Source organism: Labrus bergylta, chromosome 10 (genome assembly GCF_963930695.1).
Source record: "Labrus bergylta chromosome 10, fLabBer1.1, whole genome shotgun sequence".
NCBI classification, from domain to species: Eukaryota; Metazoa; Chordata; class Actinopteri; order Labriformes; family Labridae; genus Labrus; species Labrus bergylta.
The window spans coordinates 4,050,990-4,075,844 of NC_089204.1; the positions used below are offsets into that span (position 1 = coordinate 4,050,990).

Genomic DNA, 24,855 nt, shown 5'->3' on the forward strand with positions numbered 1-24,855 from the left:
TCAATATGCACATGTGCCTGCTGCACAAATCTTCAGCTCATTATCCTCCTCCATTCAGAAAACACACTAATACTTTCCCACACACTCCAAACATGCTCAGGTTGATGTATATGTGTGTGAGAATGGCCGCCTACATGCAAACACACACAAATAAACAGTGTTTGCACTTACTGTAAGCGTGTGAGGTGAGTGTGAATGTGCAGACACTTCTCTATTTTTACTGCGGCAGTGGGACTCCAGTCACCGCAGCGTGGAGTGGACCTGCCTGCTTTTCAGCACGCTGACCTTTCATCTGCCTCCTATCTCCTCCATTTGTATGATGCATCCACTCTCTGATGTATGTGTGAAAGTGTGTGGGGGTGTGTGTGTGTGTGTGTGTGTGTGTGTGTGTGTGTGTGTTTGTGTACTAACATGCATCTGAGTGTGCTTATGTTACTGTATGTTTCCCTGCTTAGAAGACTCGACATGTATGTACTGTTTCATTTCATTCTAGAAATACAGCACATTCAGGGTGCACTCACACTGGCCATCCTTACTGTGCCTAAGCACGCTTCACCCCAAAAGTCCAGTTTGCTTGATCAGTGTGAGTTCTCTGATCAGTGCTCAGGCACGGTCCACTTCCTTGGCCCTTGCACGCTCAGAAGAGATGTGCATCGGCAGGGTACAGTTCATGCAGGAGCACGAGCACAGGTACACAATGTTGACAGCCTTCATTATGGAGAAAACCTGGAGTGTTCTGTCTGTATCTGACTAAAATGACTCATAATAAAGCCACAAAGTCAGTAAAGTAGCGGTCATGTGTTGTTCTCCGATGTGCGGGTGCAGACTCAGCTGTGGCTGTGGCTCAGTTGGTAGAGTCGTTTGAATTGGATTAGTTACTTCTGATGGATGATATTACATAACAACCTCTACCATCAGTGTGTGAATGGGTGGGTGTGACCTGCTGTGTAAAAGCACTTTGAGTGGTTGGAAGACTAGAAAAGCGCTATATAAGCTCAAGTCCATTTACCATTACCATTTATTTTATTTGTATATATTTTTTTCAAGTCAGCCTGTCTTGTAAACTCAGCATGCTTCATGATCACATAAAGCCATGCATGTGTTGTATTATGAGGTTATGTACAAGAGGTAACCGTGCTCAGGCCTGGTTAGTCCTGGAGCAGTGTGAGTGCAGGCCAGCGGGGTAATGGGGAGGGGGGGCAATCGTGCTTAAGCACGGTACGATACAACTTTGCCTGTTGTGATTTAAAGTGCCTCACCACAGGTTAAGATAACTTGTGCTGCTGTGGACCGACATCTAAAAAACTAACATTCATTTACCTGGAACAATACACAAGGTCTATTTCTACATCAAAATACAAAAAAAAATTGGATGAATCCCAAAAACCAGGACCTGCAAAGGGCTCAAAAGGTTAAACTAAGGGGTCATGACTGGACATTGAGCATGATTGCAGGAATATGACAATATAATTCTTCAATGAAATAAACTTTGTTTATCCATCTGTGTTTTAAATACAGTGCAATGTCCAGGATCGTTACATTTGAAGAAAATGTACCCAATCGACAATAATTAACATTATACAAACGAATCAGCCGATCCCTCAGTAACTAAGGTCATCAAACATTTTTTAATAACCTCATACTTTTTGATGCGACGCTTTGCAATGATTGAATCTCCTTTATTTTAATGATCAATAGTATTTAAAATTTTCATATTTTTGACCAAAAGCTCCGACGAGAAAAACAGAGAGAAAGCAGCGGAGGTACGTTCAAATGCACAGGGGGGGTTCAGCTAGATTATGAGTGAGATTTGAGATGAAATACTTTGAAATGGGTCGATAATAGGGGACAAACATTACAACCCTTCTCACAGCTCATAATAACTGTACTTTTAGTTTGCCCTTCAGGAACTTCAAGGATCACTGATGAGCCATCAGGCAAACGGTTAAATAGGTAAGATGTTACCTGCAAACTGCTGCTGGACGAGACAACCAAGCGTAACTGACTCAATATGGGGGACAAAGGGGTAACATTAGTGTGTGTGTGTGTGTGTGTGTGTGTGTGTGTGTGTGTGTGTGTGATACCTTGTCCAGGAGCAGGCTGTTGCTGGCTCTGCGGCTGACTGCCCACTGAGCTGCTGGCGTACAGAGACAGGATGGAGTCTTTAGATAAAAGCTTCTTCTGCTCCGCCTTTGTGGTTGTAGCAGTGGAGGTAGAGGAGGAGGAGGAGGAGGAGGTGGAGGGGTCCGCCTGTGGAGGTGCTGTACTGGAACCACACTGTGACGGGCGAGAGAAGGTAGAGGTAGAGAAAACGTCATGATGCTTTCAGCCAAACTTTTTTATTTTTTTTTACTGATGGCGTGAACTGTACTTTCTCCTTTCACTTTATACATGCATAGAAAACACAGAGCACAGTTAGATATAACAGTACTATAGGGCTGGATACGTCTTCTTTTACTGATACCAAAACAATCTGTGCTTAATGCAAGTATATTTATTATGTGGTAGTTGGATATCACCTGCTTCCAAACCAATAAAACAGGTTGAACCTACAAAAGCAAACAAAACCATAAGAAATTAGATGAATTATTTCAATATAGATTTGTATTTGTTTTAAGTCTCAATCTATTGCCACCTGGTCTGTGTCAGATGAGGGAATTTAAAACATGCCTACCAGTCGTGTTTTTGTTTACATTTGTTACCACAGAAAATATTTGCAGTGAGGGAAACTTTTGACTGTTAAAAGGCAGCAGGGTTTCGAAAAATAAGAAGTGCAACATTTTCCCCCAAAGGTTTCACAATTTGTTTGAAATATTTTAATTTTTTTCACGTTTTGCTTTTTTAAAAGTTACAGTATAACAACCTCCAGTGTTGAAAAATGATGCCAATCCAGGAGTGAAACAAACTGCAGTTCCTCAAGTGTCCAGCTGAGGCTGCCTCCAAAAGCCCCCAAAAAAAATCAAGTAATTCCCCTAACAAAATGCTCAATTTGACAGCAGAAATAAACACGTTCACAGACTGGTACAAAAAACTGTTTCACTCTCTATAGCTGATTTTTCTATTTATGACAGGATGATGGTTTGGTTTGGTGTAACTTTGTGTAATTCATTAAATTAACATTTATGGGGTGTGGTAACCTTGAGGTTTTTTTTTTCAATTTGACATATTTTTTTAATCTTTGAGGGAAATTCTGGTTTTACACTCAGTTATTTAGAGACATGCTCCTCACACACGTAGTCCTGAAATACACACATGAACAAACCGGACCTGTGGACATGCATTAGTGGAGCGATGTCAGAGTGGGATGTGTGGATCCGGCAGAGCCACTTCATTCACTGAAGTTAACGTGTAGGCCATGTAGGTTATTAAGTTTTTTTAAAGTATTTGGTTAGTAGTAAATTAAATAAAAAATACATTTTCCGGGTTTTAATCCAGCGTTCCTGTGTTAAATGTTCATTCATCTGCAAATACTATTTTGATAAAGCACTGAAGCATCATAATAACCATATTTTCTCTTCCTGTAAAACATTTTTTAATGTCGGGTGACTCACTCAGTGGTACTCAGCACTCTGCTGTATCTTGTGATTGATTATATCATACATTTATTTACTAAAAAATATGTCACAAGAGGATACTCTCAAAGTCTCGTTTTTTGGGGGACTTTAAGTAAACAGCTCTGGCCAGCCGCTGCCTAATAAAGAAGCTCAACCTGTGGGTAAACTAGCTCATTCCCCAGCTAATGAATCAGCAATAGGTGTTGACTATCTATCTTTGATAACTTGATGTTTGCCAACCTCTCACTCCCCTCCAGCAACACTCTCCCCTTCTTCATATTTACTGACAGGAAACAATGGGGGACATCGCAACGGTGACGTCCATTATTCATGCAGTGTATCTACATTAAGTTCATACTCGTGTAAGGGAAGGCAGAAAAACAGAGTTAAGGGGCAGATAAAAGAAAAGAGGAGAGCAGGAGCTGAATAAAAGGAAGAGACAAAAGTAGACAACAGGGGAAAACATAGTCAGTGTAAGTGAGACAGATGACATTAATTAGGCCGATGCAGAGAGAGGTAGACATGAACCGTTTCAGACAAGAACAGGGACACACACACACACACACACACACACACACACACACACACACACACACACACACACACACACACACACACACACACACACACACACACACACACACACACACACACACACACACACACACACACACACACACACACACACACACACACACACACACACACAGCTGTCTGCCCACGTTCACCAATCCATGTTTTTAAAAACCTTTCGGGCACACACCCATTATTTCTAATGGATGAAGCTGCCAAAAAAGTAACACCTGCTTAAGAGCTTTGTACAGGTGTGTGTTTGTATGTGTGTGTGTGTGTGTGTGTGTAAGTGTGAGGGGAGAGAATGGAGAGAGGAAGAGATGGGTAGGCGATAGTCAGCTAGAGTTCATGAATAAGATAAGAAGAGACAGCATGATAAAAACGCTCGCGCACACACACACACACACACACACACACACACACACACACACACACACACACACACACACACACACACACACACACACACACACACACACACACACACACACACACACACACACACACACAAACACACATTCTGATTTCAATGTCACTAGTACACCACAGCCTGTCACACACACATTAAACCTTCTAGTTTGTTGCACACAAACTTTAAACTCAAATGCGAAAACACACACACACACACGCACACATTCACACCTTTACACACCCACACACACAAAATGTTGGTGTGTCTGTTGTGCTCAAATGCTTAGCAGGCAGTGCTTCTCCCCTCTGTGTCTCCCTGCTGACTTCCTTTAACTGCAGGAGGGAAGGATGGATGGCAGAGAGAAAAAAAGAAGATAGAGGACGGGTGGAAGAGGAGGAAGTCAAGGATAGGTTACTATAAGAGAGAGAAAGAGGGATAGAGAAATGAGGGAGGTGCCTGGAGAGACAAATAAGAGAAGAGTGACTGAAGGGGGAAACAGAAAAATGCAGAGAGAGGAGAGAGGGAAGAAAAAGAAAGGAAAAGGGAGGGCAAGTTGAGAGGAAAGGAGGCGGAGGGAGGAAGAGAAAAGATGGATAGCTTATCATGCCAACACACACACACACACACACACACACACACACACACACACACACTCTCAGGGTCCATTTTTCTCTCAAGTGAAGCCAGTTAAGGTGAATCAGGTGTTGACGGAGGCAGGATTCTATTAATAGCGGCAGCACATTAGCATGATACCTGCTCCTGAATAGGGTGGGGTGGAGGAACAGAAGTATGAGAAGAGGCAGCAAAGTGTCCTCACCTGATCCATATGATGTCAAAGTGCTACATAACAAGAGTCAATCAGGAAGATAAGCCTATTTGCCGAAAAGCTTGTTCGCAAAGTTGAAAAACACATTTAACAGACTTCAAATCCCCCCAACACGGCAGTAATCACCAGACATTCAGCCTCGTCTTCAGGACATATTTGCAGAACGGACAGCCTGACTCAGAAAGAGTGAACCAGCTCTGAACTTCTGTGATAAGAACATCAACCGAAAATGATTAAAGAAGGGAGCAACATGTGGGGTTTTATCCAAAGAAAAGAGCTTGGAGGTGGGCTGAGTTTAATTAACTTTGAACTGAGATATGGCCAAAAACTTTCCACTTCACATTTGTAGACGTGTGCACTTTTTAGTGCGAGCTGATGGGGGAAAATCCCACAGAGGATTTACATCAAACTCACAGATGAAGTGACTTATAGCTATTTTCTTTTGCATCTCACTGTCATAGGCTGCACGGTGGTGCAGTGGTGAGCCCTGTTGCTTCACAGCGAGAAGGTCCCTGATTTGAATCCCCGCCACACAGAGCCTCTCTGAGTGGAGTTTGCATGTTCTCCCCGTGCATGATTGGGTTCTCTGGGTACTCCCGCTTGCTCCAACAGCCCAAAGACATGCTCGTTAGGTCAATTGGTGACTCTAAATTCCCCGTATAGGTGTGAGTGTGGCTGATTGCCTGTCTCTATAGGTCAGCTCGATGATTGACTGGTCACCAGTCCAGGGTGTACCCCACCTCTCGCCCAATGACAGATGGGATTGGCTCCAGCTCCCTGCAACCTTTCTGGAGCAATATAGATAATGGATGGATCGATTCTTTAAGGGTTCTAACCCTGATATGATATCTAACCTTAATATATGACATCTTTTTTTTTTTAGCACAGATACACAAGCTTTCCTTTGGGAGCTGTTTTGGAGTCTAACTCATATATACTGTATATATACTGTATATATATATATATATATATAAATATAAATGCATGTGCTATTTCAATAAAATATTGATTCCTTTTCAATGGGTCAGTAGAAACAGTGTGAGGGAACAGCCAACTGCGACTGAAACTTCCCAGAGACAACCAGTACACTGTTGATTCAGAATATCATTCATCTAGCAGGCATTTGTCCAGAACAAGTTGTTTTCATTCTCTGATAGCCTCCCAAGACAGGATCTTATTTCAGTGTGTTGCTAAACAACACATCAAATTGCACAAATTACAGTGCGACCTTTGACCTACGCTACTATCTCAGCACAACATGTGCTAAATAAAAATGTAATCAGAGTCAGAAGCTGGCTGTTTTTCAACTAGTATCCATATAAAACTGTGAGTGTGTGTGTTCTCATTATGCTGTGAAGCAAATGAGACCTCAAACCGGTGTGCTCATACTTCTTGAAATTGAAGCCTCTTTAAGTCCAAAGAAGTTTAACACTAAATGTTTACCACTGGCCTTTCAGATCTCTTGCCATCTGTGACTGCCAGACACTCGAGGAGTGTTAGCTCCACTGTCACTGGAAGAATAGCAAATAGCAGACATCCTGCTAAAAGCCAAACAGGTGGCGAATAAAGTCAAATGCAGCCATAGATCTGTCCAAGAGTGAAAAAAGAAAACCCAAGCCAAGCATGTCACATGTGCATCTATGCTCTACTTTGTCTCTCTCAGTCTCACACACACACACACACACACACACACACACACACACACACACACACACACACACACACACACACACACACACACACACACACACACACACACACACACACACACACACACACACACACACACACACACACACACACACACACACACACACAGAGACACACACACACACACACACTTTGTCCGCATAGTGTGTGGTGTGTTGCTGGGCTCCTAGCAGCACATTGTGTAATAGAAAGCCTCTTCAACAAGGCTCCATTTTTCTTCACAGCCAATGTTGGTGTTGATGGGAGAAGCTAGAGATCTGAATTGCCACTCGGACAGCCTTTTCCTCACTGTCGCTATTCATAGACGTCTACAGCCAAACACTCACACACACACACACACACACACACACACACACACACACACACACACTAGACTATCTCTCCCTACAGTTTTCCATCACTGCTTGAACTGCTCATACACTCCCCCCCTGATAGACCATCTGTGGCTTTAAAACCACCCTGGGCTCTGTGTTTGTGTGTGTGTATGTGTGCTGAAGGATTTGTGCTCATTTACGGAAAACAAAAGCAGAGCTCGCTTCGGAAATCTAAATTCAGGAGAGAGACGCAGAGTAAGGAACAGGATGGAGGAAAGAAAAGAAGAAAAACAAATGGGAGGAAGGATCAGACTCTGATCAGATCATTACCTCATCTCTCTTCTGATCCAGCTACTATTTTTCTCACCCCAGATTCATTCCTCAGCCTAAAACACTTCCTTCCCCTTGTCCTGCCCCCTCTGTCCTCTTCTTTCATCCCTCTTCAACTCAATCTAATCCATTTCCCCCTTCTCTCTCCTCGTCATTGGCTAAATGCAAACGCTTGAACAAAGGTTTGTGCTTTCAATTAAAGGGAACTTTAACTACTATGATTAGGATTATCAATCATTGTTGATAGTAAATGAAGTTAATTGATGTAGTAAATACTTACAAAGAAAGCCAAGTTTTCCTACCCGCCAAGGCATGCCAGCAGTGCCTACATGTACCAAGATGCATTGCATGCAAGCAGGCTGTGCCGTAACAGCCAAAGCTCTTATTTTCAGATCTTAAAAAAGAGAAAGGAGACAGTGGGGCTGCAGGTGGGACTCAAGGCCGTAGCTATGGTGCGTTGATGGCTCTGTCTCTGTAATCGTGCACCTGTTCTTCTGAATGAGCTTTACCTGCACTGTGGCCAAAACGCCCTTTCATGTGCCTTCATTCACAACATTCTCTGCACTCGTATTTTGGGATACCATTTTTCACCAAACTTCTTTTTGTTCTTCAAGGACACAAAAACGAGCTGCACCAGATGAAGTCCAGTGATACGGAGAACATCTGCAAGTACTGCAGCCTCTGCGAGTCAGCTCCTTGACTTATCCTCAGACTGCCATGTGGGTGAAGGAGAAGGAGAACACTTCACCTGTGGGTTTTCTACGTGAATGTGCAATGCTCTTGATTTGAGAATGTTTTTCATCTGCTGAAGCGCTAAAAAAAACCTTCAGCTGTTGCTCATAAAACTACAGTGAAATAGTCTTAAGCACATATTTAAATGTGAATAATAGAGGAATTTGACATGTCCCTGGCAAAGGAAAAGCAAAGCAGAAGACAAAGATTTAGAAAGTATACACAAGGTACAGACGACACTGCAAAGAGCCAACAGAGAGAGAGAGAAGCAGAGAGGAGCAGAGAGGAGCAGACGGAGGTGGAGAAGGTGTTGATTTGGTGTTGATGCTGTGGTAAATGCAGCAAAACACCCACTTAAGTTTCTCTACATATCAGAGAAAAGATGCGTTGCAGGCTGAAGTGATTTCACAGGTTAAGTTTCACAACACCTCTGATTGACCTGCACTCAATCTGCAATGTGTAACAGTAATCAGATCACCTGTTCATTAGTTTTAGCTTGACTGCTTCATTATTTCAGCTAATATTCACTGCATGTTCTAATACCTCCCTTATTTGGGGGTAGGGTGTGGGGAATGTGTCTGTGTGGGGATTTCTGACAAAAACTGACATTTTCTAATGATGTGACCTGAGTAAATCCAGCGTAGGAAATATACTTTACCCCAGTTAACTTTCCTCCCTCTATAGTGTGCACAATCCTCATTTAAACACACATCCAATAAGGATGGAGATACACCTTGCACACGATTACTGCATGCTGCATGGGCAGAATTGATCAAATGATAACTAAACTAAGTTAATCCGGTCCTCTACTCACAAACCAGTGATCTTTGTGAATCCAGCAGCTTGAGGATAAAAAAGCATATAAAAAGGATTGGTGGTGGAGCTTGACAACGGTGATTCTGATGTGTCTGCACCATTGCTTAGGTCTCCAACTCCTCGGTGTCCCTCAGTTTTCCAAAAATCATTTGAACGTTCCCTTGTTCCATCCATTCCCTAAAATATGTTTTCAGCTAACTTGTTCTTCCTCTCATATTTCACTCCATCTCCCTTCTTCATCCCCTCCATCCTATCTGATCACTCCAGGTTCATTTTCTTGGTAAAACCTGTTTAATAAGAACATTTTCTGCAGGGTGGGAAGTGAAAGAAAAGCAAGAGGACAAGACGAGGGAGAGAAAGTCTGTGTGAAAGGGAGGGAGAGAAACGAGGAAAAGCTGGGGATAACACAAATCCTCCCCCTCCTACAAGGCAGTAATCGTATTTTTATAATTGACGTATTTGCAGATAGGAGAGCTCTCCCTGATGCTGGTTAATAGCTGCACGAATCAGCAGGCTGCCAGCTTCCTCTTTCTTCCCGCACCCAGCTAATCACAGCTGTAAAGCAATATCCGCCAGCTGAATCCCTAATTCAGCCCTTTGTATGTGTGTGTGTGTGTGTGTGTGTGTGTGTGTGTGTGTGTGTGTAAGGTTAGGTAGATGTGTTTTGACTATCAAAACAGAAAGTGGACGACTTTCACGTATAGGTGAGGAAAGTTATCTGAAAATGGAACTACAAGTTCACAGAGTTTTCTCTTGGTAGCAGTGAAGCTGTTAGTATATTTTGTGGGGTAATAATGCGAAAAGAAGATGCAATCATTGAGCTTATGAAAGTTCAGCAGGTCTTACTCCTAAATTGCCAGATACATAATCTTTGTGAGGATTACTTGGCTTCTCATAGAGACAAACAAGGAGCCTTTAAATGGTACATGAGAAGCTCCAGGCTTCAATCCACTGCCATGTAAACCCATCTGGGTAATATTAGGTTGCCGTCAAAAATGCACAAAAACTTCTGAAATTGTCGGGGTGAGTTGCATGTGTGAACACAATCAGACAAATTTTGCACGTTGATTTTACTTGGAAATTGCTGCATGTCAGACGCAGCAGGAAATATTCAGGAATATCACTGCGATATCCTGCAATCAGCGCGTGACCAAAGACTGAATGGGATCTCTAAGTTTCATCTGTACTTGATGAAACGTCTTCATTATGTATTCAACAGTATATTCTTTTCTGCTATTTTTTATAACACCAGTATGCCAAGCTACACATAGTACTGATATACTCGAATATAAAGACACAAATTGTTGTCATAGCCTCAAACACCACCTGCCAGCTCTGACAGCTCCCACGTCTGTGATTCTTTTTTTCCTCATGTCTCCTCATGGCCTACCCCTTCTTCCTCCCACTGTGAGATGCATGGGTGTGAAGAAGCAAGTCAGGAAGATATCAGGGACAGCCTACTTGAATTTTTTCTAGAAATGTTTGCTTTCAGGGGGGTTATCAAGGGCAGGGTCACACAATGTAGGATTTAACGCCTGGCGACCAGGGTTTCAATCCAGTGTCCACGTTTATCTGCCTGAACATAATGAAAAAGACTGTTTAACATCAACCGTGTGTCACACAGGAATAAAACAGATGCTTAAAGGCCCCTGGAAAGAGATCTAACCTCATTTTTGCAAGGAGAAGAGCAGATGCATAAGGGTACCATGAGGACAGACCCATTAGAAAGCAACACAGCCTTCAAACAGAAGGAACCAAGTGTTAAAAAGGAATATGACAGACTTTACAATACATGCTGAAGGGTATCTTTAAACAGACACCAAACAAATGCACCATATGCACATGACAAATAAACTCTATTCAATAAACTAAGGTAAGAGCAACTTCAAGTTTGGCCTGATTGTCACCCTCCATTAAAATGTCATCTTAATACTTTGTCCCCCCCCCCTCCATATACAGACCATTAGGTGTCAGACTTAATGGATACAGAAAAAAAACACAAGGAAGTAACTGCAGGCTAACCTTCTCTCCAAACAGAGGCAATCATAGCCCACATACTGTGAGGTAACTGTACTTCCTGGAAATGCTGCTGGAAATGTCAGTAATAAAATTCCATGTTTCATTGGACGCAGCTCAGACAAAGTCAAAGACACTGCTGGTGAGTGTGAAAGAAACACAAGATAAATCTATGGGTCTGAATGGTGTATTCCTGCTGAGATTACATAGTGAACGTCTTGACTGAGAGATGCAGTTAACTCCTGAAGTAAGAACTCTGGTAGAAACAAAATGTTCTATTTGACATTCAATGATACCGCCTACTGTGCAGACAGAGCTGCGACAAGCAACCTACAAACAGTATGTGGTATCCAACAGCTACAATGAAGCGATCCCTTTGAGCGTCTGTATTATGGGTTATAGGAAAGTGTGCATTATGCAGCGTGTAGAAAGTTGGACGTTCCAATCAGGTCTCTTAAGCGGGGTACACACTACAAGATAATCAGGGCAATTTTTGGCCCCATTCCCCCCTTCAGACCAAAGTAAGTGAAGGCCAGATTCTCCTGTGCTGTGAGGTGTATTAAGAGAGATTTCCGAACCGATTTGTAATCGTACATTTTAAACATGTTCAATATTTTAGATCAGAAATCCTGTTATGTGGGGAGAACACCGGACTGCCAAGCATCTACCAGCTAGGGCGCCACATTTAGCTTGACCATCATGTTCGTCACTCAGAGATAACACGTTTTGAGAGTGGAGACTCTGGTTGTTGATGAATGAATTGGTTAGTGTGTGCAGTGGCGGTTCTAGACCACTTTTACTGAGGGGGCCAGTTGTTTTGACAGAGGGGAACATTAAACCCAGGTAAAAAATATATAAATATAATGCCAAATAATAGCACGCATCATTAAATACCATGATTTATATTTGTTTCAATAACAACATTTAATACTAGATTGTGAGTCAAATACTGTGTATGTGTTATGAGGGGGGCTCTTCCTTTTAGAGGGGTGGTCACGGGGGGGGGGGGGGGGGGGGCAAGCTCAGTGTTACAGGGGGCACTGGCCCCTGTTGGCCCCTGCCTAGAACCGCTCATGAGTGTGTGGTGTGCTGAGTTGGTCGTCTAGTTGCACACCACACACTATAAGATCTGAACTGTTAAATCTGTCATTATTTGTCGTCATGGGCTCTCTCACATTTCCAAAATCGTTTAAGATTTTAGAAATCATTTAGTGTGTGACAGGACTTAAACACTCTGCTGTTAGAAACCTGTGAAAGAATTCAAAAGACAAACTAACCTGCAGAGCTTTGATCCCATTTTTTCATCAAGCTTTAGCCATAAAACCTAATTTGCCTAAAAGATCAATTTATAATCCACATAGGAACAGTCGTGATTTTTTTTATGCTGGGAATTAATCTACATTCTTTTAATCAGTTATAGACTCTCTGTATCTTTTGTATGTTCTCTTCCTAAGCATTAAGCTAGTCCAATTGATTCATAATTTTCTTTGCATTTTATCTGTGCATAATGAAATAATAATGCTCTGTGAGGCAGCACAGCCTTGTCTGCATTTAAATTTGTACACATTTGAGCATTAATTCACAGAACAATTATGCTCAGAAAAGTTTGCGTGCACAGTGTGTCTGCTGCAGGAACATTGTTGTCGTAAGGACAGATATAAGAGTGAGGGAGTGAAGGACAGTAAAGGGGAGGATGCATAGAATGAAAGGAAAGGAAGGAGAGGACATATGAAGGACGAGGAGGAGAAGAACAGGAGCTGTAGTTTATGTGCAGAATGAAAGGAGAGTGACAGCACAGAGACAGGAAAATGGGAGGACAGAGGAGAGGGAAGCGATATAGAGAGGATAATGGAGGATAAACACAGGGAGGAAAGAAAGGGTGAACAAGCGTCGAGGAAGAGAGGAGAGCATGACAGTGAGGATACAGAAACTCTGTTGTATTATATTAAAACTACTGTACAGATGCCCTCTCATAAGGACATACATTTTTATGTTGTTGGTCATTGCTTTGTGATTTCAAATCATTAAAATAATAACTCGTCTGTGTAGCATTTTCTTCTTTCTCTATGGGTTGAATAAATATTCACATTTGGCTCCAAAGCAACGCTTATTCAGATAAAGAATAAAGAAGCACTTTGTAGCAGACACAGAGGAAAAACACAAAAATAAATATTTGAGCTGTGGGATCGAGCTGATCTTTAGCTAGCAACACGTTTTAGGGTTTTTGAGTGGAGTCTAATACAGTACAATTCTGCGGGGATTTCAACAGAGGTCTTGTGCGCACGGAATAAAAATACAAATCACCCTATGAGACCTTCAGGACCTCCATAGAAAACTTGAAATGATGATGATGATTATTACAAAATGCATGAATGCTGCATGAATCCAAAAACAGACTGACCATGTAGTTTGACCTTTCATCAGCTGGGACCCGAAAGCAGAGCTTCACAGAGAAGATAGAGGAGGAGAGTTTAGAATTAATGGACACATGGAGATGAGCGGAGGGTGTGAGCTAAGACTCTGAGCTGCAGTAGATGGAGTTACGGAGGAGGTGAGCACGGAGGGGAGATTAGAGGGTAAGTGGGAGGCTGGTAGTGGCAGAGGGGAAGCTCACAGTTACAGCAGCCCATAATTGTTCTTCATGCCTTGGTCCCCCAACAAGCCACTGCCTGGTCTAGTCCCAGAAGGCTTGGTGATGTATGTGTGTGTGTGTGTGTGTGTGTGTGTGTGTGTGTGTGTGTGTGTGTGTGTGTGTGTGTGTGTGTGTGTGTGTGTGTGTGTGGGGGGGGGGGGGTTTGTAACAGAGTAAGATATCCAATTTTAAACCCAGGAAAAGGTCACACAGTTAGCGAATGGATTTTGGACCCAGAAATGGATCAGTGTGAATTGTTTCCAAGAGTAAGAGACACTTTATTCCACCTTTTTTGTTCTTTGTGTTCTTTAGCATGTATGAATCCTCTGAGGCTGTTATGTCTGAGAAAGAGACTTTGAATATGCTTCTGTGTGAATGCGTCTGCCCTTATTTCCAGCCTAGCAGAGGTCAAAAGGCCACGCTTGAGGGACCACAGCGGCATTTCAAACTCAGCGCGGCTCCTTGAAACATGTTTAATTCAACCGGCCTCACTGAGTCCTCGGAGACCAGTCGGTAAAAAAGTAAGAGTAAAAAAATAAGAATATCTTCAAGTGCGTCATTCTTTGTTTAGTATTTTTGCTCTATTTTCCAACAAGGAAGATTTGTTGTTTTCTTTCCCTACAAACTCAATACCTTTCAATGTGTCTGCAGACTTTCTATCACTTTGTTTTTGTTAAATATCTGTGATTCGTGGTTAGTGTGCGCGCCCCATGTATGGAGGCTGTGGTCCTCTAAGCGGGCGGCCCGGGTTTGAATCCGACCTGTTGCTCCTTTCCTGCATGTCATTCCTCACTCTCTCTCTCTCTCTGATTTCAGACTATATCCACTGTCCTGTCTCTAAAATAATGATTTGTTTTGACGACGGTGGAATTTATAATAATTAAACAGAGCTGTGACTGTTAATTTAACTCCTGTTAATTGTACCTCTCTCCACATGTGAAACTAGGGCTGGGTGTTGGCAAGGACGTCATAATAAGATACGACTAACAACACATCAATCATGATCCAATATTCTTTTCACTAGGCGTCGCACTTATGCAGTGGTCCTCGACTGATCTAGCCTCAAGACCCATCACACCTCCATAAATGTAAATCTGGACCAACATTTCTGAAATGTTTTAACCACTCAGATTTATTTAATGAAAAGTAATGCACTTTTTACCTCAGACCAAACAAAATGTGACTAAATAAAGCTCATTGCAGATATTTTGCAAGACATTTTTTCCAGGCACATGTTTGCGACCCAATGAAAACGGCTCTACAACCCACTTTTGCGTCCCGACCCACTAGTTGAGAACCACTGCACTTATTGAACCGCCCACCTGGAGGATAAAAATATGCTTTCTATGCAGCACGCTACGGAGAAGTTGCCACTCTCAGTTGCCACCTACGTGTTTAAACCAGTTTTATTGGTTTATTTGATGCACTAACAGACAAACCCACACTAACTACCTGCACTACAAACAACTTTTCAAAAACACTAGTCGTTCGGTAAAATCTTAAAAAAAAAACAGAATGTGAAGATTTTAAAACTTTGAAACCACATATTAAACTGAAAATAGAACAAAGACAATTAAATGTTTTAAATGTAGCAATATAATAATATAAAGGCAAATGTTGTAATTGTTTTTAATATCACTTTCTAATAAACAGATAAATACCTCAGCTGTGATTCACACTAGGGCTGTGCTCAAAAAATCGATATGGCTATATATATCGTGATGTGCTCTTTGCAAATACATGTATGGATGCAGATGCTATCGCTCTGGGTTTAAGATATTCTAATGTATTTCTACATGTGTGGAGATGTGAGGGGTACAAAAGTCAATTCAATAATGTGAAAACAAAAATTGTAATTGTTTGCCGTCTTGATTTATTAGCCCAGCCCTGATGGATAAACTCACAGCTGTGATCCACACTCATCATCATATTTGCACCTTTCCCCTCCTATTCACTTTCTTTCTCAAAACTCCCGTGAACTCTCCTTGTCTGACTTCGTCTTTGTCAGTCTTTAATTTTCCAAATTGTCATTTTGCAGAGCTGTGAGAAACATCTAATATAGAAGAGTGCATCTCAGTCAGAATAATATCTCTCAATACTTTTCATCAGAGTGTACCTGTGAGCTGCATCAGGTTTAAAATGCATTTTATTGCTTCTCTTATATTCCATATTTCGGTTGTTTATTGTAATTCATCTCTGGATCCTAGAAGCAGAACTGGACATATTGAGTACAGAACATTATTGCAGTCTTCTAAAAATAAATATATTATTGTTATTGTATCTCTTCCACTCAGCTGCTCTCTTCTCTGCAGCACTTCTCTTTCTTTGAAGGACACGGCTCAAATTAATTCAATGAAAGAGAGTCTGTGACAGTTTGCTTTGATATGATCCTCAGAGAGTGTGTGTCTGCACGTATAGAGGACACGGCAAGCTTGTGAAAATGCCTGTGTTTGTGTGTGTGTGTGTTGCATCATGGGAGTCTCCTCAGCGTCCATGTGTTGCCGTCTGCCTGTGGTGATAAGCTGATGATGAAAGCCTGAGACTGACTGTGTGTGTGCATGTGCGTGTGTGTGTGTGTGTGTGTGTGTGTTACCTGAGCCTGTTGTGTGTTGTTGGACGAGGGGAGAGGATTTGAGACCATTGGTCCAAAGATGTCCAGTTCATCGTTGATTGGTGCAGCACCACCTGAACCCTTTCCATCTCCCTCTGGAGCATCTGAGAAAGAAACAAAAATAATTCTGTAAATTCTGTCTGAACCTGCAACTCAAGTCACCACTCTCCTCTACACTCCATCTCTGAAACTTTGAGATGGAAGTCAAATTGAAAACTGCCTGTGAATGCAGAATATATCCCCCAAGACATTCATCTGCCAAAGATCAGCAAATCCTTGTTACATGTGGACAGCTGCAGATTTAAGCAAGGATTTTTTGTATGCATTTTAAAAATAAAATCAAGCTAATTCATCAACCGTAATAGCTACAGTTGTCACTCTTTGTACAGTAGAAAACTAAGGCTTCCATCTTTCAAATCACCACTTTGTGGGTTAGTGTAAAACATGTTGAACATGTGCAGGGGGAGTCTAGAGGAGGGAAACTTTTGTTTACAAAATCCAGTAAATATTGACTTAGACATCAGACTGTAAATGTTAATGGATGAAGCCTGAGTGACGTCACCCATCTGAATCCTGCAGGGGGCTTTGGAGTCCCATCCATACTGGAAATGCTGTCTCAGCCAAACTTACAGTCAAGCTAACAGCAGGCTGAGAGCTGGAGCTGAGGCGGGTTTTAAGCCTCCTGACAAACCGTTACACCGCACCCGCCTGTCAATCAGGTCAGCTACACGCCTTATTGTGAATAACTCTTATCCTTCATCAAATCAAAACTGATGAGTTATCAAAACATTTACCCCCGTACAGTGTGTGTCCATCGAGACATAAGCTCATCAGACTTATTATTATTTATTTTTTTTAACCAGGCTGTAAACATGTTCATGTCTGCTGTAAAAACTGGCTTTGTTGAATGAGTTTTGTTTAAGTGAGTTCTGCAGTCTCTAGGACTGATGTTCTGATGTTCTTGTGATTCAAATACATGGGCCAGACGTGGTCATCGAACAGGCCGGGGGGGTTTGGCACAGCGTAGTTCCTGGAGGAAAAAGTCTCAAGTGGAGACTCGCTGAACTGCAGGATTTTGCACTTCCACATCGGCTTCATTTTTTAACACCGGAGGTTACGGCTGGAGAAATATCAGTGTGGCCACGGTAACCCTGCACATGCAACTTCTAAAAATGCCAGGGCATTTTACACTGACACAATATACACATCACGCTGAACATATCTAAACAAAGTTTCATAAATAAGTGTCCAATTATTCATTTGTTTTACTTTACGACACGATTTTATATTTTTATCATTCAACCATGGTGTTGACTGACTGCACTTTAGTTTTGATAATACAGATTGTAGGGACATGAAGCAATTTGAAAATACTTAGACACAGCCATTAAACAGTAAAATAATAATGCATTAGAAGATCTTTGTTTCTGCAGAGTTTAAATAGTTCACATTCAGGACATTAACAGAACTTGATATGCTAAATGAAAAACAATGTTAGATTTCTAATGAACCAGTGTGCAGACATGCAGGATTTAAAGAGTGAGAATGAATAAACAGACATATAAAGGGAGATTAATGGAGACAGAAAAACAGAGAACGTGAAGACACTGTCACTAATGAGAATTATACAACATGACCTTGTAAATATGGAAGGGTATTCAAACACAACCCAGCCAACTCAATTCACAATTATCATGCTTGTTAGCTGGAAAATCCTCCAGAAATGTCTCATAATTGCTCAACTTCAGTCACAAGGATTTCATTTATGCTTCTGTTTTTTGCCCTTGAGAATAAACGTGCTAATAACTGTGTGTAAGAGCAAATATCTATTTGACTTTGTGTCAAAGAGCTGGTTTTCTTCTTTTTGTTCAGTATCAGTTGATTAACAAGAGTCTGATATTGCACAACTCTTAAGATTCTGCAGGCGAGCAGTTTGCTGTTGCTTTTACTCTTTATGCACAAACTGAACACATTAAGTCATTCTTTAACCTCACTCTCATATCAATGACCCTCTTGTAACTTGTCAGCAAGAAAGAGCCTATTTCCATGGCTTCTTTTCAAGAACGCAAGATTAATCTTTAGCATTGAAAGCATTGAAATTTAACCCTGGAGTCCTTTCTGGTGAGTCCACTGTCTCCTGTTCAGACACATTAGCTGAAATGGAAAAAGGACAGATTTTTACAGTGCTTAAAGTGAGCACCATTATTGAAAAGTGTGTTGTTCAGAGAGACACCAGCTTCCCCGGTGTTTCAAGAGAAACTCCCAGCAGCGCACAATGCACTGTCACCTAATAGAGAGCGAGGGAGAGGACACTGATGGAGAGGCTGAAAGGGGGAGGAGAGTGAACTGTGTGAGTGAGAGAGAGAGAGAGAGAGAGAGCGAGAGAGAGTGAGAGAGAGAGAGTGAGAGAGAGAGAGAGAGAGAGAGAGCGAGAGAGAGTGAGAGAGAGAGAGAGAGAGAGCGAGAGAGAGAGAGAGCGAGAGAGCGAGAGAGAGAGAGAGCGAGAGAGAGAGAGAGAGAGAGAGAGAGAGGTCATTTATATAACCACAGTGATGAAGCACCATAATATAAAGTGTGAACAGAGAGAGCTTCTTCACTGAGACAACAAGGCTTTAAAAAAGGTCCGACTGCTTCATTCAGACGACTTATTAAAACTCTTTTTTTTCTTAAACCCACTCATCACATCATCAATGCTTATTTTTAAATATTGATTGCTGCTCAATCTTGTGATGCCTACATGTCGTTTATTAACTCTGATTTCAATTTGACGGTTAAATGACTTTCTAAATCGGTGTATGAACTGTTTAAAGAATAAAACCCATTTTGGCCATTATTATTGCTTCAAGGGCCGATAAGAGTGACAGGTGTGAGTCACAGAGTTTCATATTGAAATAGAAAAAAATATGATTTCATGTGCATCAATTACCTTCCAACCACTCTTATCAAAAACTCATTCACCCATTGCTATGGAAATGAGCCTCAGGGAGACAAGGGCTCATCCTCATCATCATCATCATCTTTGTCGTCACAGCCATGCAGGGCAAAGTGCCCACCACCCTTTATTACACCATGGAGCCACTTCTTGAGAGCACCGTGGGCTTCACCATGGAAACAGACCAATAGTTCAGGCTTGGGCTGTGTTTTATAATCTGAGCCCCTTTTACCCGAGTCCATTCACTCACACACTGACACACACACACACACATAGATTCCCAGGATCTTCAGGAAATGCACCAGCAGTGGGGGGGCCCTCATATAAAGACGTTGGCCACCTCTTTAAGTGGGAGAATATCTAACTGGATTTAAGGAGTCATTTGGTCACAACCCAGGCTCAATGAGCTGGACAAACTCACAAGTTATTTAATCGATAATTTATTGAAAATTAAGGCAAAATAATCTAATAAAAGAATATGCAGACTGTAAATCAGTGGTGATTGCAATGGAGAATGTATGTGGTGTTGAGGAGGCAAAACAAAGTCCACAAAGAGAGAGAGAGAGAGCTAGAGACTGAGAAGCCAGCATAAATACTCAACATGTCAAATCGGCTGAAAAAAGGCAGACGGGAAGCGACGGAACTGGACACACCGCAAAAACTAGGGCGACGATCGCTGACCGACGGTCCAAGTAGACAGTCTCCTTGGTGTGTCAGGGCTTTTAGAGTCTGTCAACCTGAAGGTCGGGGGTTCAGTTCCCATCTTCTGCAGCCAAATGTCCCATGTGTGTAGAGCAAAACCATTTCAAATTTGGGCCACTTTATTTAGACATCTTTTTAGTGTGATGAAGTATGTGGAGTATAATGATACTCTTCAAATGATATAGAATGATCATTTGTTTTGGAAGACCTAGATATGGATATCTTCATCTTGTTTTCCTCTTTTTAGTCAACTGTGCATTTAGAAAAGGTTTTAAACAAATCTGAACTATGCTCTATTCATGGTTGCAAAGATCAAATGTATGTACTGACATTTACAAATATCATTTACAAGAAAAACTTCAACATGTCAACTGAAACTAAGCAGAAGAGACATCATGGAGGAAGAATCCTGTTTATCTTTTTGGACACAAGTTTCTAAGGGACAGGACCATTATAGTAGTGAGAGACTGAGGTAGAAATGAGAGGGATGCAGAGACAGAAAGAAAACTTAACCAGACAGACAGGGAGTGCTCCATCAATAAAAGTTTCTGAAATTGATTCAGTGGCTCTTGGGGAGATTTATTTTTGGCAGGATTGTACATCTCAGAGCATTTATCATCATGGGACTGTTTTCATCAAGTCTGCCAACTAAACCTGAAATAAACAGATAAGATATATTTTCATGTTGGCTGTCATCAAAGAAAAAAAACGTCTTTTATAACATTTGTTATTATCAAGCAAAAATTGGCTAAACTGCTTGGCAAACCAAGAAAAGCAAAAGCAAGGGATGGCAAGGGAAATGTGTAAAAAATGCTTCTGTGAACAGCCTCAATATATTGCAGTTACTCTCATGCCAGCAGTTGGCTCCAAAGTGAATAAAACTGAACGGAGGAATAAACAGAAACACAGGAGCAAAGGTAGAAAAGTAGCTCTTTGACAGCTGCAGAGTAAGGTAAGCAGAGACGCGGAGGCTTGGGTGGAAGAATGGGGGGGATGTGTGAGGGCTGAAGGCACACTGCCACGTATCTGACTTATTGATTATGTGTGAAATCTCATCCACTCGACACGGCTGCAAGGTGTGTAGCATTGGTTATTTATAGCTGGGCGTTCACTCTCCCTCTTCCATGGGAATGTTTAATCAATGCTGTGCCCGATGGCTCTTTCCTCTGTCAGCAAAGCTTTCCTTCAGCTATTACAGGCTAGAACTGGGAAAACACAGGGTGATTGCATATTATGAATTTATGGAGTAACCGCGGTAACAACCCTGACTTTTTCTGCTGGGTCTTCACTGTCCAGGTCAACGAGCATGGAGCTGAAACTCCTGTCAGTTAACGGGCCAAGACACATACTGCTTACTCAAAATGTCATAGGTTTGAATCCAGCCTGTGACCTTTGTTGAATGTCAATCTTTGCAGCAATTTGCTGCTGTGTGATTCAAACTACCATTAATATCATTCAAATGTAAGCATGCAGGAGGTTAATAAGATGTTATGAGTTCCCCAACAAAATAGACAGCTTCATAATCTCCACTTCAAAATGACAGAAAATCCCTTTCAGTTGTTACTTTAGTTCAAGGCCCTTGTTTTTGCCAAAGACTGTATAAGACATGGACGTAGTTGCAGTTGACGCCTAGAGATGGTGGTCTCCATATTGGAAATACTGTCTCATAGTTTCTGAGGCAGGCCTTTAGCCTCCTGGCAAACAGCTACAACATGTCTGCTTGTCAGCCAGTTCCGCTACATCCCCCAATAATACATAACTCTTAGTCTTAATAAAATCCAAATAATCAATATAAAATGTATTTTTCGGCACACAGTCATGAGCTAATCAGACCAAAACATTTTTTTGAACCAAGCTGTAAACATGTTTATTTGTTTAAAGTGCTTAAAGTGTTTTTTTTGCATTGGCTCAATTTTTCAAGAACCGAGGTTACAATGTAAACATATTGTGATGGTGTTTCAGAAAATAGTATTTATCAGATACTTTGCCATTGTGTAGCTTATTGTCTGATATTTCTGTGCAGTGACCAGATGTTGAAGACTAATTGAAAAGAAACAAACTATGAAAACAGACTGGTTTCTCTTTGTATTTTCTGAATCCACAAGTTTTCTCTCTTGGAAGTTCGAGTAGCTGTTGTCCTTTATGAGGCTCTATGAAGAACACATTTTTTGTATTAAAATTTTCAAATACATAAAGTCCGCTGTGGAAGCTGCTCTAACCCATCTTCTCATTTGTCTATTGTAAAAAATGTATCAATGTTTTAATTTCCATTAAACTTGAAAACTGCCACTGTACCTAGTAGTTCATCTTAAGTCTCTCAGTTCTTGCATGTTCTTGCATCACGTGCAGGAAGCTGCAGCAAGATTTTCTGACAAGGCATATTAACACAAACCCATCAGCCTATCTCTGTCTATGTCTGGGCATACGCATGATTCTGTCTTTATGTTGAATGTATTGCCTTTCTGCCCAAAAACAAACAAACCCCTTCAGTTTTTGTTGTTTTAAATATGCTATAAAAAAAAGTTTGACTTGACCTGAATCTCTCTCATTGGTAGGCTACATAATCAATGCTTCAAACACTTAATAAATTAATTCTAAAATACAAAGTCCACAGGTTTCCTACAAACAAGACCTGATTCTTACAAACAAACACCACACTTAGTGGACTTTACTATGACACGAACAAGAGAGAATGAAGCTTAGTTTGTTACAAAGTTAAGTTTCTCAAAATCTGTTCTTAGACAACCCTCTTCCCTAAAAAATGAATAAAGGATCTTTGGCAATGTAAACAGCTCAGTTCAGTTGTTAAGTTGTTGGCTCATGAGTAAATCCTCTTTTTGAATCAAATCAATGAATTATCTCTGAAGCAGAAAATAAACCAAACATTTCTGACACGGTGAGCTCCTGCTGCTTCAATCATCTCCACCTGACCAAGAAGACAATCACAGCACCGCAGCTCTCCATCATCACAGAATGCCACGTTTTCAGGGGTCAGAGATAAAAGGAATGAACTATGGAGCAATCGTGAACATACCTGACTCTTAAGACTGTAGCAGAAAAACACAAAAACATGCTCTTATTCAATAAACACACAGAAAAGAAGAAGAACATACTCACTGCTTATTTGGAGGTCACGTAAGTGTGTTTAGATCTTGGGCATTATGTGTATATTTATGTGAAATATGAAGCTACAAGTTAACCAAAGCGTGCTAACATTAGCCTGCTAACACAACAATGCAGGACACAGGTGATGCAGCCCGAGCAAAGGCCTATTTTGTTTGCACTTAATTTTGCGTTCTAATTGATAACTCCTTGTGTGAATGTGAGTGTAGGGGGGTTGGAGGTGTGTCTCTGGAGGAGAGCGGAGGTTTCAGAATAGCGGAGGTGTCGCCAAACAGCAGTTTGTTTTGGTTTCATGCTGGTGCTCAAAGTGCAACATCTACTGGATCAAAAAGTCACACATTCTTCCTGTAGGTAGTTAACAATCAATCAAATTGTTCCAAAGGTTCCGTTTCTAAATCATCTCACCTGATTTTATCCTCTAAAATGTGTACTATGAGGTGTAAAACATAACTTCCAGTCGTGTGTTTCAGCTACAAATACATTCTATGTTGACCAATTTCCCCAAAGAAGCAGACTTTTTAATTCCCTTGTTTGGTATAAACAGCAAATCAAGATTCTACTTGAAGGACTGGACAGTGGGATGATTAAAAGGATTCTGCTCACAGTTTACATGTGGGTGTGAAGCCCCCGTTTACATATTAACTGCTTGGTGGTATAATCAGGTGTACAGGACTCCAATAAAGTCTGACAGCATCAAACCAGTCCCTTTATAATGTCACACACAACTGCACCTGCATTTATTACATCATCAATCTAAAAGTGTTATTAACACCACTCAGTAACTGCTTTAATTGACATGTTGCTCAGATAAGGCAGACATTTGATGGGTTATCGTATCGTCGTATGCTTTTTATGAAGGATGACAGTTGAAGGTTGGTCTAGTCTTACCCAGGCCCAGCAGGTCCACAGCCGGCTCTGTGCTCTCCTTGGTATTGGCTTTACTCTCCATCTGCAGAGAAAAAGACAAAGATGCAAAACTAGTTCATGTCCAACTTATGAGCTGTTTTAATGTGTTGTTTGTTTGACGTTATTACAGCTGATGCAATCGTGTGCAAAGACTTGATCAATTTATTTAAAGGTATAATATGCAACATCCTGACTATAAATAAAGCAAAAATGAAATTTACAACAGACTTTCCAAACCACAGAGGAGATTTTATTTGGCCTAAAAAAAAACATATAACAACCAAATTAGCTTTGAGATGCATATCATCTCTCTGAATTGATTTCAGAATCTTGTTTTCAGAGGTTTTTTAAAACTTGTCTGCTGCTGTCTCTGCCTGAACCCTGCTAGTGAAACAGGACAGGAGGGGCAGGCAGAGAAGTGTGGAGGGAAGGAGGGGAGAGCTGAGGGATGAAGGAGGGGTCTCTGAAGAGAGCATTTGTTTTCTGAAAATCGGATTTTGAAGTTGCCTTGCAAGCCTTTCAGTTTGGATAGAAGGTAGAGGAAAAACATTTTTTTGTGTGGAAAATACTCAAACTAAGTAAGTTTTCTAATTCAATATACCTAAAAGGACATGGTATGAAAGACTTAATCTGACGTCTAACTGGTTACCAGGAAACTAATCAAAC

At 41.2% G+C, this 24,855-nt stretch overlaps 1 protein-coding gene across 8 annotated transcripts in view; it reads right to left on the reverse strand.

The window, feature by feature from the left end:
• LOC109997504 (stromal membrane-associated protein 1) overlaps positions 1-24,855 on the reverse strand; it is a 101,012-nt gene that overhangs the window by 7,700 nt on the left and 68,457 nt on the right. For all 8 annotated transcript variants that reach the window (XM_065959201.1, XM_065959202.1, XM_065959200.1 and 5 more), the window contains 3 exons: positions 24,172-24,232; positions 16,509-16,630; positions 2,085-2,277 (listed from right to left, as the gene is read on the reverse strand). In XM_065959201.1, the coding sequence (XP_065815273.1) occupies positions 2,085-2,277; positions 16,509-16,630; positions 24,172-24,232 (376 nt within the window). The remainder of the gene's footprint in view (positions 1-2,084; positions 2,278-16,508; positions 16,631-24,171; positions 24,233-24,855) is intronic.